Below are 18,023 nucleotides of genomic sequence, written 5' to 3'. Positions count from 1 at the left end.
CACCACTACTCACCTCTTACTGCTTTAACTCCTCTATTCTTTTTTCTTTTTTTTTCTTACACCACAGAGTATTACACCCAATTAAGCCCGTCTATCTCTATGTGGCTCCAAATTCCCTCTTTATTTAATTTCACACTCGTCAGGGGACAGGCACACAACAATTTCAACCACTGAAACGAGGAATTCAACCTTTTTAATTTTTCACTAATATAGAACTCAACCTTAGATGTCAAAATATCCTCTTGTTCTATTCCAGAATAAATGTGAACCCGTAATTACACGGCCGTTCCAGTGTTATTCTGTAGCTATGCGGGGGTTCTCACGTCCCAAGTCGCCACCTCGGCTAACCAGACGCCGCTGGACCGGCCTGTGCGTCCACAGACAGGGGGGTTGCCACACCATGAACAAAATCAGTTTCCACAGGCTCACTAGGCGTCAACCTTAGATCATAAAATATCCTCTTCGCACTAGTGTCCTCCTATTCACACATTAACCGTCACTGTCACCATGTTCATATTTCACACACTGAAACACACAGAGAGCGCGTCTCGCACGCAGAAACACACACAGAAACCTCTGAGCTCACCTTTGAAATGCAAGCGCACCATAAGCCAGACTCTATTTCACCTCTATTTCATATGCTAAACTTTGGCCGCGTCTTAGAAATTTTCCCCGTTTCTTGCAACAGAAGCCAGTCATAGACAAAGTTAAATGTGGAAGGTATCGTGGGCTGCAACTAGACTCAACGTAGTATGTTATTAGTTTCTTGCTAGAGGCAGTTCCTATGACACACTGGAATTCAGCCTCAACTTATGATGTTAGTATCTTGTGCCGAAAACCAGACACCGACAAATTTAATGTGAAAATACGTGTAACTCAGCGAACAGAATAATTTGGAAAGCCCAATATGCACATTTGGTATTTATAATACAACAGGCTGTGCTTACCTTTTTATATTTGGACCGGTCCTCTGCTCGCCTCGCCCCACGATCTCACCACAGGCCAAATCTGCCCCTCCTCAGCACACCAAAGATCCGGGTCACCAGGCACCAAGTTGTTAAAATCTCCCAATTCTTTTAATCTTTGGGCTGAAGGAAGGACAATACTCGGTGTATAAATGCTCAATCAACAATTATTTATTTCCATACAATTCAACACTTTATGAGCATAAACCATCCGGATGGGGAGACATGCATGAAGAGGGTCACAGCAAATCTCAAAATGGTGGAGGGTTACTCAGCCTCTTATAGCCTCTAGTGGCCCCCACCTAGTCGTAAAAGCCTAAACATTCACATTCTTTCTCTCTTACGGCGCCTAAGTTGTGACCTCGGCTCCTTGTTTTTCTGCTCTCTGTAAAGGTGGGGGTATGGAATGTGGTGTGTCTCTTCTACTATCAGAACAACAAGTCCTTCTGCACCCAACATTCTCTTCATGATTCAGCAGTATGAAATGTCAAGAAACAGTGTAACACATTCACAGCAGATCAATGGTACAGGTTAATACACACCTATCTAACAAATCTAATAATTGTCACATTCTTTTAACTCAGAAGTATAATGGAAACTAAACTACATACACATCACACAATCTAGACTACGGGATATAATGTGACCTACAGCAGTATCATAATTCAACTACTTTAATTACAGATATAAGGTAACATATGATAGCATAATAATTCCACAGTTTAATGATCTAAGTTTGTTTATTGATTCATAAGCTGTTTTTGTAAATTCTTACATTCAATTTAATCTGTAATTTAAAGGAAAGGAAAGAAAACAGTCGTGAGATATTTTCTCTTACAACTAATAGAGACTGTACATTGTTATTAAGATGTTTACTACTTTTGTATGTGTGTTTATATTTCTGAATCATTCGCAATGAAGCTGCTGAAGGAGAAGCATCGTGTCTGAGTGTTGTCATTGACTTATCCCCTTTTCAGCCCCTTTCCAGGGTGTAACAACACCAGCCAATCACGTCTCATTCCGCTTCTACTTCGAAGGCGGAAACTCAGATTTGGCCGTATATAAGCGGCCGAGAGTGGGATTTTTCTATCAATGTGTGTGCCTCCCAAGGTCCGTTCTGTGACGCGCGGGAATCTGTTTTGACAGCGTGGCGTGGCAGTGACCGAGCCGAGAGAAGTCGACCCTCACAGCTGCCGGGCTGGGACTGAAACCCATGCCGCTGCCGCCAGACAGAGCGCTGTCCGCCCTCTGTGGTGCTGAACCTCAGGACCCGACCCTGCGACAGGTGACGTAGAGCTCATCTAAGAGACTCAAGTGATAAAGAAGAAGAAGAAGAAGAAGAAGAAAGCAACAGCAAAGCTGCACAAAGACTTTATGTGTGTGGATTTGAAGCAGGTTAAAAACAGAAGAAAGTGAAAGCAGGGAGAGGAAGTGATGGCCGGACTCCCCCCCCGCCCTCGGCGTCGCTGCAGCGGTGTGAGCACAGCAGTGCGCTGCCGCCTCGTACCGGAACCCAGCGGAGCCTCCGTAGGAGGAGAGTCAGAGATAAGTGAGGTACGCTCCGCGACTGTTAGGGGGGAACACATGTAATAGCTTGCGGTTCTACATGAAGCTGCAAATATGGGCTGTATCAGCTCCAAAGCGCCAGTTGGTAAGAAAGATTTTGAATTTGCTCTTATTCAAAAAACAAAGAGAGAGAAAAAGAAAGCACGCTGAATGAAGCCTCCTTATTATTTTTATTTGGTTTTTTTTTCCAGAGCGCTTTACATGGCTGGAATTTCAATTTCAACTCTATCAGAGGTTAATGGCGCGTGTGAGCGCAGGACTGCGTGTGTGTGTGTGTGTGTGTGTGGGGGGGGGGGGGGGGGGGGGGGGGGGGGGGGGCTAGAATCTGCAGCCTAAACATCGCGATGCTACGAGAGTTGCAAGAAGCTTTTGGGTGAGCACGCCAGTCAGAGAGAGAAGACAAGCAGAGGTGCTCTTGACACCATCGAGGAAGAAACGGCGTTTCTTTTAAATTTAACTTTAATTTCCTCTGATCCAAAGTCTCATCTGGACAAGATGGTCCTGACCGCGCTGAGTCAGTTCAGTTGTACGGTAGGATGGCTTTTCTTTTCTCTTGCATACACGCGATCGCACACGCCACCCTGAAGAAAAATTCTTGATTTAAACGGCAGCTTGTTTACTGGAATCAGGCTGATTTTCTTCTTGGCATGAAAGTCAAAATTTCTCTCTAAAGAAAGAAAGGAACTCAGGATCAGTCCATCTTGGGGCACATATGCAGCGGCGGATCATTTGCTTGTTGCCAAGAAACAAGCTCCCTGTTTCCTCCACATCTATTCTGCTCTCACGCTTGTTTACACCTTTGCCACAAGTGTCTTCCATCCGCTCGCCTGGCGGCTAAATGCTGCCCAGGGCCCCCCGGTTCTCTGTGCTACCCCCGACCTCTGATGCCCTCCAGCCCGCCACCACCTTTGTGTATTTATCCAACTGGGTTTCCCACTCTGTAGCCATTAATTTAAACCCGAACCCACCAACCATCCAACCATCGATCCTTCCATCTCCACACGTAAACAGACGCGGTGGCTGTTTTTCCTCCAGGTGATTCAGATGTTACAAAAAGCCATTTAAACCCCGCTCTGGTTCATCTGCTGCACTCAGATGATTAGCAGTGGAAATTGTCACCCCCCCCCGTCATTTGATGTCCCCTTGTGTACTTGTCGCGGACTGCGTACTGACATGACATGCCCCCCCGGTCCCATAACCCCTCACGCAGGTCTGCCGCCTACGTGCACACGGTGTTCCCGCACATCCAGCAAAGAGTGCAGCTAAGGCAGCAGCCACCTGTTTGCCTCTCACATTCACACTGTGGATAAACGTGTGTGACATCACACCGGTCTTGACCTAATTGTGTTGATGGGCTCATAAGTCTGTCAGAGAGCCCGAAGACACCAGAGAGGCGAAGAGAAAGAGAGGGAAAGATGCACGGTCGAGGTCTCTCTTTCTACAGTTTCCACGACAACGGAAAGTACGGTGGAAGAGAGGGAGAGAGAGAAGGAGAAGGAAGGAGACCGAGTGCGAGCAGAGACCTAGGAGCACAATTAACAGATAAATACAAATAAAAGCCGAGACTTCAGCTCTCGTTTGCGGTGACGGGGGAGAGGAGACACTGCTTGAGGCTGCCTTTTAGATAGATCACAGTCAAGGGAAGAAGATTAATTAAGATTAAGAAAGAGCAAATTAGGCCCACGCGGAGGAGAACGGTGAGCCCCCCTCATAAGAAATGCGCCACATGTTTTTAGTCTTATTCTTCACCCTAACCTACGCCACCTGTGCTCTTTCCTTTCATTCACACCCCAGTCCCATCCACCTTACCCGCAGTCATGACCGTGCCCCAAACGAGCTTCTGAAGGCCGAAATTCTCTTAATCTTCCAGTGCCCACTTCACGGAAACACTGAAAGGAGTGCTTCCAGTGGTGGAATGTAACGTGGTACAGTCACGTATAGTGTTAATGTGAGTTACATGTATGTATATGTTAGTCTGTTTACACCATTAATTTAAAGCTTTAGTTACTTTATTATCTGTGGTATTTTAAAGCTCTAATAGAAATCTACTGATACCTGAGGCTGTATTGTTAGAGAGAAGGCTGTCTCGCAGTATGAATGTAAGGTAAGAAGTGCGCATGGGCTTTAAGTGGTCCAAAAACTTTAAACCGTAAACGTCCCTATCACCAGTGTCTGTGGATCTGTTTTTTCTTCCATGTCTTTCTGATCCACAGACACGACACTTAAACCGCATCCTTGATCTGACGCGTGTGTGATCACACGCGCGAAGTGCCCACTACAGGCTTGAAAGCAAAACGCCTTTGTGAGTGTCTGCGCAATGTCGCTCAAACCAACAGTGCGGGTTTAAAGGCCATCAAAGCTGATCAACAAACATCTCCGCCTGTCAGTTTTAGGCGCCGAGCGGCTTTCCGGTGATTCGTTGCTGTCATGTGTATGTCAAATGCCCCACTGGGGGACTGGAGCGCCCTGGTTTAGGCAAAAGAGTGAGGGTGCACAGCTTTCCATGCAGGCTCAAATGACCGTCTGGAAATCAATTGAAAACTACACAGAACACATGCACGTGCGCATCTTCCACTCCTCTGAACAATACATCGACTAAAGATGGCCTAGATTCAGCGATACAATACACCCCCACCCTCCTCTCCCCGATCGGGCATCCGATCTCATCACACCCAATTAAACAGCGCATATTGAATTCAGCAGGTGGGCAACATGAGCTCGGGGCGCTAAACGGCTGAAGTCCGGTGACTGATATCGGACTCAATATTTGAGATGGGCGCTGGCGACTAATCGAGCGAGTTGTTCTTTTCACGGGCAGTAACTAGAAACGCCTCCCCTGCAGCGAAGGGTCGGAAAGACGAGCCGGGCACTGACATTTAAAGGCCCGCCTCCCAATCGCGTTTGTGCAGAACTGATTTGGAGAGATTGGAGTGAGCTGGGGGCGTGCGGAATTGCACGTGGACGTGGACGCTGAGCGATGCAAAGTTGGGGGGAGCTGTCCTGGTGCTGAAATGTTCCGCAGCGCCGCGTGCACACGAGCACCTTTGGTCCTACATGCCCCCCCCCCCCCCCCCACACACACACACACATACACACACACTCTCTGTCTGTGAGGTCACGGAGAGGGCAAGATGATGGAAAGGTTAAACGCGCCCAATCAAGCGGATAGTCACGTGTCTGCGGGCGGTTCCGTGACGTTTGCAGCCAGAAGGTTGCTTAGTGACATTTGCGCTTCACGTAGTCGGAGCCTTGCCTCTGTTTATTTGTGACATAGTCGGCTGACGTAAAAAAAAAAAATCTGTTTTAAAAGCGAAACAAAACAAATGAGAAGACACGCTCCTTGTTTCCTGCTTTTTTAGTTTTTAATTTTATCAATTTCATTTTTTTAATGTTCACTGCTTCAGTCCTTCCGAAAAAGTAGACCCAATTTCATGAAATATCTAACAGGCCCGAGCTGCCGCCAGAACCGTACGTGTGCATGATGTGGCATGGCTTTAAGTGCATGGAAGTATATGCACCGCCCGCCTCTTGTTATCTCACTACATATAGCCTCAGAATGCGCTGCAATAAAGAAGCCCAACACTTGTATAATTACATAAGGAGGAAAGCACTTACAGTAAATACACCTTTTAAGGCCTCAATTTAAATTTGTACTGTTTAACATTCGGGTTCATTGTTATTACGTTATTTCATTTTTTATTTTATTGTATTTACTACAGCGTGTTTAGGAATTTGGTAGTTAAAGGGAAATTCGGTGTTTTAATTTTTTTCCGTTAAAACAAACAAACAAACAAACAAACAAACAAACAAACAAACAAACAAACGCAACGTTAGTGAGACGCGAACACCACATTACCTTATATGGTCATCACCCCTGAGCGCCCGACCTGTGGGCCCCCTGGAGGCATGACGTTGGCATGGTGACTGAAACTTTGAAACACACAAGGTTAGCTTAAGCCTTAAAACTCCAGTGCAGTAAGAAAAAAAAAGCACGTTACGAATCATTAATTACGCTTTATTGCCACGTTACTGTGGCTTTTGTCATAGTGTCACATTTTTGCTTATTATTTATGTCGCTATTCAACGCTTTACGGAGCAAGAATGCGGCGTGGAGTTGTTTTCTGACATGTTCGTTTGATATAATCCTCACGTGGCTCTCTTCCTCCTGACAGTGGCGGTTGACGGTTCGTTGCGCGTGGACTGGAGCGCGGCAAGCTCCCTGTCTGACCTAGCGCTCCTGGGGAGCACGCGGACCTCCTTGGCGCGCAGGCTGATACTGACAGCACCTTTGGGCGCACTGGACTTCAGCGAGGTGCCCTTAATTCTCTCTTTATCATAGAAAAAAAGGTTTTTGTGACATAACGACCCCGTGCAGTGTTTTCTGTTGGATAGCTCGGCTACAGTTCACGTTAGACATTTAAACACAGTTGTGAGTGCTTTCTAATGGGCACTAATGGCGATTCAAATGAAGACGAGAGCTAGTACACTGAGAGCGCCGTTGCTCCGCATATGCCCAACTGGAGCATCTGCCTGGATGTTCATTTGAATTCACAAGCCTACAGATGAACACATTTTCACATTTCAATCTGTATTTCTGTTCTGACAATTGAAAATACAGGTGGACTCAAGGCTTGACATGCTCTCTCGCAAAACTATAAAAAGCCTTCGGGGATGCCCTTGTGTGGCAGACATATATTTTAAAAAAGGAGGGTGAGTCCAGTGGCTCTCTCTGTGAAGTTTTGCAAATATCATCTTGAATGTGAATCTACTAATCTATGTGACCCCAATGCTTTGACCTATCTAAAAGATTTCTATAAGGAACGAAGAAGGGGTTCAGCTACAGCAAGCTACTTAATGCAACAGCAGTGAGAGTTAGCATGCTCATAATTGGCTGAGAGATGACAAGAGTGATGATGAATCCACCTTGCCCAGTTTTGTCAGTGCATACCATCTGGGTGTGAATAAGATGTGTCGCATAGAGCCAGCCAGGCACTGATTAGCGGCATCTAAGTGATCCATTACGAAATGCAGCCTCTCGCTCTTCATGGGCGGGCCTGATATTGAACATCGGAGACTGTGAGAGACAGCTTGGCTGGACTGCTGAGCTCAACACATCTATATTACAGAGGAAGTGCTCTAATGCTTCACATTTAACGGACCCTGCTTCAGCATCCTACATTTCTATTTAATGCTACAGCGTCTACTGTAAAAAGAAAGCAGGACGCCATGTGTGAGAGTCTCTAATCTGGCTGTCGGTTGGTGTTCTGAGTGTGTGACATCATTGGTGAATCACGCACGCAGACACGCCGGGAGGAATTGTTCCACGGTGACTGGTTGCCATAGAAATGTTCCCATTGTGGAAAAGTTAACAGACAGAGAGAGGGTGAGAAAAGAGGAAGACGGTAGAAACGTGGCGTGTCAAAATATTCAGGTTATTTTCCACAAGTGGAAGCAGAAGCCACAGCGCTCTGTTCCACTAACAGCTCTGAGGGCTTGAATTCTCAACTTTTTTTTGTCATGTATGGGTGGCAGAAGAAGGGGTTGACATTTGGTAAACAAGAACAGGGTAATTGACTCAGTTGGCCAGTACAATGGTACAAGTTAGATTTCTGCTGTGACGTGACCTCAATTAGCCCATAAAACAGAAGCTATGGCTGTAAAATGCTTCTCTGCCAGGCTTACTGGAAAACCTGGGGCATTGTTTTATGTTATTCTGTGGCTGTGTCACTGCAGACCAGTGAAATAGGTAAGCCTAATAATCCACTTTAGGTTCTTAATCACAGGTACAATAGCAAATGCAGCACATTCCAGTGTTTCCCCACAGATTTAGATTCTATTTGTGGTGAATAAACAATACCATTTGTAAGGCTCTCCTCTACAAAAAATTGAATTCCCAAGTATTTTGTGACAGATAATGGGTTCAATTCCACCATCTTGTACTGCAGCTGTCAGCGGTAGCCCTAGTTCTGCCCTGTGAACTGCTTTTAGACCTGCTGCAGGTTCTGGTAAGAGTGGCCCTCCAGCTCTCAGCACAGGCAAAGAGGAACTCCTTTCACAAACTGCAGTCCAAGATGGTGGAGTTGGAATCCCAGATCCTGACGGAGTAGCTGAAAGATATCCAGGGCCACCGCAATAACAAGCCCAGCAGGACAAGAAGAGCTAAGCCTAGCTGGTTTAACAGCAACAGAACTTTCAAAATAAGAGCACAGGATTCTCCACTGGTAAATCAGTCAATCACAGATGACATCGTTATTTCAGATAGATTGAAAAAAATTGTGTTAGCAAATGTACTTTGGTGGCAGTTAATCGATATATGTATGGCAACGGCTACAGTTTTTTTAATGGAGTGACAATCTTTGTAAAAAATTTAATAAGAAAAAAGTAAATAAAAATAAAAGAATTAAACCTCAAAGTATGCTTTTATCTCAGTGTGCAGGCTTTCAGGTGATGCAGTTAAAGATGCACGGATAAGGCAAGTTGCTCTGATGAGTCCACTGCATTTTTCTCTGTGCTGTCTCCAGGCCACGGCTCACACAGACAGCACTTAACCAATGATTTAAAAGCCAAAGGTGAACCTGAGCAGCCTCTTTGCTGCTGGCAATCAGTAGACTATGCGGTTTTATGGATTCTGATGTGATGTGTGTACGTGCGTATTTGCACTGTTGTTCTTACAGGAGCCAGTACATTGACCTGCAGACATGAAACTTTAAAATGAAGGATTTTGACATTAAAACTCAGTCGGTTGTATTTAAAATATCTGAAGTATATAAATGTGTGCTACGTTGCACTGAATAAAGATTCTGCACAGCAGCCTTGAGCACCCTGTCTGCTCTGAGTACGGTTCATGTCTTCGTGTTCACTCTGCTGTTCAGTGGGGCAGTGGGAGAGCAGGGAGGGAGGGAGTCGGTGGAGGAGCAGAGTCGGCAGTCAGCATGATGATGCTCAAGCAGAGAGCTTGTACCCATGTTTTTCAAAAGCTTGTGTTCTTTATCAGAATAAGAAAAAGCGCATCGTGTTGGGGTAACGATATCCCCCTGAAATCATCATGGAATATTCCACTGAAAAAAAAACAAGCTGTGAAATGAAGTTTAGATTCATGAGGCAGGGTTAGACATGAGTCCTTGAGATGGATTTTCCCCGATGATGTATAAAATCCTCCCATGTTAGACTTTCTCAGAGCAGCTGTTTGAAAGCAAATAATGTTGGGTCTAAACTCAGACCCCGCTGTATCCAGGACTTATTCCCATGAAAGAAAAACAAGGCAACAGCGTTCGATCGATTACTTGCGCAAGGGAGGCCTTTGGTCAAGAACCAGCTCTTGGAGCTCACGCTCCTAACCTGTCTCCAGCCCAAAGTCCTTCAAAGAGCAGCTTCCCTCGCAGCTATTTATTGACAAACTGTTACAGTTCACACAATAGTTTACAACACGTACCTCCCCTCTTAACCCCCCTTGGTTACAAAGACGAGGCACTGTATGTCTATGTGTGTGTGTGTGTGTGTGTGTGTGTGTGTGTGTGTGTGTGTGTGTGTGTGTGTGTGTGTGTGTGTGAGAGAGAGACCTCCTGCTGGGCAGAAAGCTTACATCAAACAGCCCTTCCAGATAGGATGTGTCTGTAATCAAACCTACAGCCCCTCACCCAAAAACTCAAGAATCTGGGGAGGGGGACTGTGGAATTGCTTTCATCCCACAGTTAAACAATGTAGAAATGGATGGTAAGCATAAAAATGACAAACATTTAACAATTCACTCTAACAAATAAGATATTTAGCTGTGGGTGGTTTCTGATTTTCAATTAAAGCCCAACATCATATGTTATTCTAGAGCTCCTTGATGCTATGCATCACGTCTCCTCCAGATTATCCTCCCTCCGATCTGTGAGCAGCTCTGCGACACAGGAGGATTAGCACGTCTTGAGTGTGGGATCCCCTCTGCCGTGACAGCGCCCATCTGACAGATAGTTTTGTTGTTGTTCATTTATTCAGGCTGCTGTTTTGTTGCGGTTAAGTGGACTTGGCACGACAAGGTCAGGGTGAAGCTCCTGTGTTGAGCTAACTTCATCACCAGTGTTCATTGCACATCAGATGCGGCCTGCATAGACTGGTGACTCACTGAAACGAGGAAGGGAAATATGGCTTTCATAGTAGGTCAAGTAGTCCAGTGCTGTTCCTTTAGATGATTGAAACTAGAGCATCAGACAGCTCCATTGTCAGTCACAGTGGGATTGGAGACAACCTGTACCTGTTGAGATCCTCTTCAGCCTTTTACAAAAAAATATCATCAAATTGCTCAGTCAGCCAAGTGTGTTGACCCATATCAAGTAACAACGTGGGAGCATTAGCTCAGCATGCAGCCCTTGCTGCTGACGTGCTCCCACGTGAGTACAGGTCGTGCTATGAAAAGTTAGCAGACAAAGGAACTCGTCAACACCTGATACTCCCTCTGTGGTTTGAGTTTACAGAGCAGACAGATTTGACTGAGGACAGGGTGGAGGGAGGAAGGGGACCATCTTTTTGTCTTCAGTCTGCTTCTCTTAGTTCTCTATGGGGAAATTACCTGTCTACACACAGACACACACACATTCAAACAGACAGAATTTTAACTATGTCAAAAAAATAAAAATCGACCTGTCAGAGTTGATGCCACTGGAGGGATTCACTTGGGTAACAGCTGTTTGGAGATAATCTGTAAATAAATATCAGTGAAACACATAGAAATGCTCCATTTCCTCAACCATCTCCGTTCTTGCAGCCGCATAGCTAAATCCTCCATTGTATCTTGAGAAGCATCTTCTCAGTTACCTGAACTATTAGTTTGCTAATTAGCCAGCAGGCAAAACCACTAAAGCATTTTTCTGCAACTTCTGTTTCATCCCTTCAACATGAAACACTATGCTCATCCAAAGTGCTTAAATAGGACATTTAACTTGCTATTGCGTGCTATATAGGTCGGTTAAACATAAGCACAGTCCAGCTTTGGAGTAGCTGCTTTACATTATTGATGGTGTGCAGCGTGCAACTCATTAAAACACAGATTAAAGTGTGTAAAGAGAAAATTCTTCAGTTCACAAAGGCTTGTAGTAGTACTCTGTACTCTGAATCCAGGAGTTCCTTCTCTATCAAACGGCAGCACTGTGTTTTTTCCTGTGACTCATAGCAGGATGTATTCAGAGCTGGCTCACATTCACGCTGAGCTACTGTATGAGTTTTCACACACTCTTATTTTTTTTTTTTTCTTTTCTTTTCTGCCGTTTCAGGTGAATGTTGACGACACCATTGAAATGTTACCAAAATCAAGAAGAGCTCTCACTATTCAAGAGATTGCTGCGTTAGCATGATCCTCCCTGCATGGTGAGTGCTGCATGATATCGTGCATGGTGAAAACACCTGATCATTGTGAGGTCATGTTGCAGTCTAATCCTTGATATTTGGCATATAGGTATTTCCCAGGTGGTCAAGGACCATGTGACGAAGCCTACAGCCATGGCACAGGGCAGAGTAGCCCATCTAATAGAGTGGAAAGGCTGGTGCAAGCCTATAGACACTACAGCGGCCCTGGAATCAGACTTCAACTCCTATTCTGACCTCACTGAAGGAGAGCAGGAGGCACGCTTTGCTGCTGGTAAGATTTTGTGTTTCTTATGATGTATTATAAAAAGTTATAGAGAGTGTTTGCATAGGCACTGGTAACAAACTGAAACAATGACTTAAGGCAAGAGGGCATATGAAAACATCATGATGAAGCATTAGTTACACAAGAAACCATAATAAGAGTAAATGTAGGCTAATTTAACAGCAAACTCATGACCACTATATTAACGGCATATCAGTTTTGTATGCTCATGAACTTCAATAAATCACTGCAGGTACAATTTAGCATTAAACAAGACCTGTTCACAGAAACATCAACCACAATCAGCTGATTGGTGGTTAGTACTCAGATCTCCTATGTCACAGCTATTTAAGCTGCTTCAGCCTACATCCTGTGCAAGCGCTTTTGCAACCCACCTCCACCCCAGCACTTCCATCTAATGCTGTGTCAAACACAACATTGTCACTGTTAGTGTGATCAGGTAAACATGGGGAAAGGAGGTAATCCCTTGCCTGAGTTACACACATTAATAATATCATTGCTGCACTGATTGCTAATTGCAACACATGTGAAGGAAGAGTGGTTTGTGGCTGGATCTCAAACAGGATTAAATCAGCCACACTGTACAGTGGATGTGGGCGGATCGATCTGAAAAACAATAGTATTGATACCACCACAGGTATTGGTGTCAGATCACAACTAGCATGTTAGTATTAATACTTTGCTTCTGTCCTCCAAGTGCAATTTGTAGTTCACTGAAATTGCGTTAAACTGTCACATCTATTTTATTTTATAGCCTATTGCACATTTAAACAACAGATGTTGACCCAATGTAAACATTCAAGGTTTCCAAAAAAATTTATTTTCAAAACACATGAAAAAATGACAGGTGTACTTTGTTGTGTCAACTAAGCATCATGAAAATAATCACAATCGCTGTAATTGCAGTAAATCACAGTGATTTAGTGGTCATTAAAATGTGTTTAAAATGTGCAAATTAGTGAAGATTGAGCTCATAAATACTGACACATTGCTCTCCGCTATATAAGCTGCCTTTATAGGTTAAAAGTATCTGTATCTGTATTGGTATTGGCAATGCTGCTTCCATATTTACTTGGTATCAGATGAACAACAAAGAGCTGCAGTACTGCACAGCACTGCTGTATAATGAGACGGGCAATGTGGCGATAAATTCCCTGACTTCCAAAAGTTCAATCAAAACACAAGAGCTTACAGTTTTGTGCAGTTTTGTAATGCAGAGTGAGTTCAGCCCGAGCTGAGATAACTCTAATGACATAACCACGGTTAAGATGTTATTTTCCTTATGTCGAGTAGGTAAGTAGAGCTTTCCTGGAACAGCCTGATTGTTTTTCCACAGCCAGTCACACCTGCCTTCCTAATTTGAATATTGAGATGTAATCACAAAGCAGGCAAAACTGAGACAACAAGAACACTCATTAATACCAGGTGTAAATACAAGGAGGCTCAAATGTCATTGGTCAGGTAAGATATCCAGACACTGATCACATGTTAGCATTTGTTGTCTTTAACTCTTCTCCTCCTCACATGTTCCTCTGAGAGAGAGCGCACTCACCACAGCTCATCTGTCTCCTCTTTCTTTCCCTGACTCACTTCATCTTTGCCTACTCTTTCACTCACTCTTGTCCCCTGTATTTATTCTCTTTGCTTCCGTTCGCTGTCTGTTCTTTAAATTTTTCTCCCCCTGCCCTCTGTTTCTCTTACCTCTTTTCCATCTTTTCTACCCTGCCCCTCCTGCCCACTCTCCCTCTATTCTTTTGCTCGCTCCCTGCAATGCAGACTCTCAAAGTTAATTTGCACAGTAAGGTTTTGCCCCCGGCTAGTGGCACCGTAACAGAGCGATTTTCTTCTGTGCCTCCTCTGTTCTGCCTTCTTTTTTTTCTGTCCTCTTTAACTGTTTACTCATCCGTCTTGTCTTTGTGATCTCATGGTCTTGTGTGTACGTGTATTGATGAGGCACCTAAATGTTTTCAGTCAAGCATTACATCCATACATAAGCTCAACACAGTATCAGGACTAAACCTGTACTCTTTGTATATAGTACTATTTATATAGTTCAAACAGTACTATATTTGTATAGTATTAGTTGATCCTGGCCAGCTAACTGTAATACATACCAGAGAGTGTTTTTTTTGTAAGAAGTGCTTTGTTTTAAATGGTAGATAACAGCATGTAAACATAAAAGCTTCAAATCATTTCATTTCATTCATTTCTTTGTTTCAGTATTACAGTTGGAAGCAGTGGGGGTAGTTGTTGGAGAGATATTACTACACATTGTACTCCTCTTCATCTCAGGGAGCTGCCACTTGTGCTGACTCTCTTTATTTGTTTATCAAGTTTCACCTTGTAGTCTGTTATGGTGCTACTGTGGGTGACTGGATACACTGTGTGAATGTCAGCAAGTGTGTTAATGCATTAAGCAGGCATGTGCGAATGTGTTAAGTGAGCATTTGGTGGGCTTAGTGCGTATTTGAGCTAGTTACTCTAGAACACACTGGTGTTTGTGAATATACTTCTGTGTATGTGTGTAGGAGGCGTGCTGAGAATTGAAAGAGCTGCTGGGGTTGTCCTTTTGATAGACTGACTTCTGCCAGCATGCTCAGACACACACACACACACACACACACACACACACACACACACACACACACACACACACACACACACACACACACACATAGGCACATTCACAGGCACATTCACAGTCATGAATTCTTTGCAGGTAATCCTGCAGAGTATCTCCATACTGACACGTACCTAGAATGTGAGCAAAGAATGTGGCAAACTATGTATGTGTTCATTACAGTACAGCAAGAGTACATTTGCATAATGACAGAAACTAGCACCAACAAAGGGCTGTGAGGTCAGTTCCATGATCATTAGTATCCAAATTGTCGTGACCATTGATCAGTGGCCATGAGGGCCTTCAAATCTAGAGACAAGGAGGAGCTGAAAAGGGTGCAGAGAGAGCTAAGGGTACTGATAAAGAAAGGGAAGGACAGCTACAGGCAGAAGATGGAGAACCAGCTTCCACAAAACAACATTGGCGAGGTCTGGAGAGGCCTCAGAACCATCTCAGGCCACAAAGGTCAGAACTTTCTGCCTGGGGGGGATGTGAGGTGGGCAAATGAACTGAATCATTTCTTCAACAGATTTGATTCATCCATGAGGCAGTCTTCAACATCGGCTGCAGACTCACCCACCCCCACTGCTGCTGTTCCACCTCTGACACCTCAGATACTTAACACCTCCTCTACTCACCCTGCTCCCTCCTCCCCACCCCCAACAACAGCATCCAATACACACTCAACACAAGGCTCCAGCCTGTCTGTCTCAACGGACAGGTTAGGAGGGAACTGAGGAGGATTAAAGCCAGGAAAGCTGCGGGTCCAGATGGCATCAGCTCACGGGTCGTCAGGTCCTGTGCAGACCAACTGTGTGAGGTGATGGAGCACCTGGTCAACCTGAGCCTGAGGCTGGGGAGAGTCCCACAGCTCTGGAAAACCTCCTGTGTCGTACCAGTGCCAGAGACTTAACACCCCAAGGACCTCAACAGCTATAGTCCGGTGGCTCTGACATCCTGAGGAAGATCCTGGAGCGGCTAGTCCTGGCTCAGTTTCGGCGCCTGGTGAGTTCATCACTGGACCCGCTTCAGTTTGCATACCAGCCTGGCATTGGAGCGGATGATGCCATCATTCACCTCATGCATCGTTCCCTCTCTCACCTGGAGACCGCTGGGAGCACTGTGAGAATCATGTTCTTTGATTTCTCCAGTGCCTTTAACACCATTCTGCCCTCGGTCCTGAAGGACAAGCTGGAGAACTCAGGAGTGGACCATCACCTCACTACCTGGATTTTGGACTACCTCACCAACCGACTACAGTATGTGAGGACTCAGGGCTGTGTGTCGGACAGGGTTGTCTGCAGTGCGGGGGCCCCACAGGGAACGGTTCTGGCACCGTTCATCTTCACCATCTACACTGCAGACTTCTCCCACAACTCCACCCAGTGCTTCCTGCAGAAGTGCTCTGACGACTCTGCAATACTTGACCTCATCACTGATGGGGACGACAAGGAGTGCAGAGAACTGACACAAGACTTTGTAGACTGGTGCCAGCAGAACTACCTCCAGATCAAAACTAGTAAAACCAAGGAGCTGGTGGTAGACTTCTGCAGGCACAAACATCCCCCACTGCAACCACTGAACATCCAAGGTATGGACATTGAGACTGTGGACAGCTACAGGTGCCTTGTTGTTCATCTGAACGATAAACTGGACTGGACTCATAACTCAGATGCCCTCTACAGGAAAGGGCAGAGCAGGCTGTACTTGTTGCGGAGACTCAGGTCTTTTGGAGTGAAGGGCCCACTCCTGAAGACCTTCTATGACTCTGTGGTGGCCTCAGCTATCTTTTACGGTGTGGTCTGCTGGGGCGGCAACATCTCTGCTGGGAACAGGAAGGGACTGAACAGGCTGATCAGAAGGGCCAGCTCTGTTCTAGGATGCCCTCTGGACACAGTGGAGGTGGTGAGTGACAGGAGAATGGTGGCTAAGCTGTCATCCCTGTTGGACAGCATCTCCCACCTCATGCAGGAGACTCTGACAGCACTGAGCAGCTCCTTCAGTGGCTGCGGCACCCACGATGTGGGACGGAGAGATTTCACAGGTCTACCCACTGCTGTCAGACTCCACAACAAAGACTTCAACTGATCAAACACACACATCCACACATGTGCAATAGCAATAACAGTAAGTGCAATACTCTTTTCTGGCATCATTGTATTATACTCAATTGTATATAACATTTGTATTCTATTTTATTTGATTGTATATAGTATTTTATTTTATTTTATTTTATTTTATTCTATTCTATTGTGTACAGTATCTTATGGATATATTATTCCAGTGTTTTTTCTCTAATTTTTCTATGCAACTTTGCACTGTCCACTGCTGTAACAAAAGAAATTTCCCACACGTGGGACTAATAAAGGTTATCTTATCTTATCTTATCTTATCTTATCTTATCTTATGAGTACCATTCACAGAGAGTTGGGGAATGACTGCAATCACAGCATTATAAGATGGTGAAAGAGGTGTGTTATGGGTTACCAATGATACATAAACAGGGTGTACGTTTAAGACCAATTGTGTGGATGGTCAGCTTGGTCACCTATAACATCTTGACATTTCTGTCTTCTGTCCACAACCCATTTGTAAGCAGCTCCAAACACCACATTCAGAACACTTTGTATTTTGTTGAGAAGGTGAGAGATGTCATATATGGCGGGCATCTTTGCACAGACTGCATCTAGGGTCCTGTCTGGTGTGGTAAACACCAGCCTCTACTGGTCTTGCACTTGGAGCCATGATTAGTGCTTCATCCTACAAGGGTTTGTCCTTCCATGATGATTCCTGCTCCACCTCCTCCTCCTGAGATTTCAGCTGCTTGAACTATTTACTAAGCACCTAATCACTTGTGTTTATCTTCCTGATGCACTAATGGTGTCATAAAGCAGCTGATTTCAGGGAGGATAGGACCCAAACGCAAACTCACTAGGGTGAAATGTGAACTTAAAATACAGCTTTATTACTGAGCACGAAAAAAGTCATACAAAACCGAAACTGGGAAAAATAACATGAACTATAATGGGAGCCCTAAATACATGAGGAAGGACACAGAGGAACGCACAGAGCCAAGAGGGAGGAAGCAACACAGGACTGAGGGAGACACTGACCTAAATACACAGAAGGATAAGAAAGAAGTGAGAACACACAAGGAACACAGTTGACACGAATAACCATAACGAGACAGGGGGAGCAAAACTGAACAGAATGAACATGGAAACACAGGACCTTCACAATA

The 18,023-nt window shown here is 44.9% G+C and overlaps 1 protein-coding gene across 5 annotated transcripts in view; it reads left to right on the top strand.

Moving 5' to 3' along the window:
* Positions 1-2,050: 2,050 nt before the first annotated feature.
* Positions 2,051-18,023, top strand: part of LOC134641070 (alkaline phosphatase-like) — a 36,251-nt gene continuing 20,278 nt past the window's right edge. The window contains exons 1-4 of one of the 5 annotated variants that reach the window (XM_063493267.1): positions 2,051-2,519; positions 6,704-6,843; positions 11,786-11,879; positions 11,968-12,150. In XM_063493267.1, coding sequence (XP_063349337.1) covers positions 12,012-12,150 — 139 coding nt within the window. In that variant the 5' untranslated portion in view covers positions 2,051-2,519; positions 6,704-6,843; positions 11,786-11,879; positions 11,968-12,011. The other 4 variants (XM_063493268.1, XM_063493266.1, XM_063493270.1 and 1 more) reach the window with 4 other exon arrangements.

This window comes from Pelmatolapia mariae, linkage group LG14, assembly GCF_036321145.2.
Source record: "Pelmatolapia mariae isolate MD_Pm_ZW linkage group LG14, Pm_UMD_F_2, whole genome shotgun sequence".
Taxonomy (NCBI): Eukaryota; Metazoa; Chordata; class Actinopteri; order Cichliformes; family Cichlidae; genus Pelmatolapia; species Pelmatolapia mariae.
This window is presented reverse-complemented; position numbering and strand designations above follow the sequence as displayed.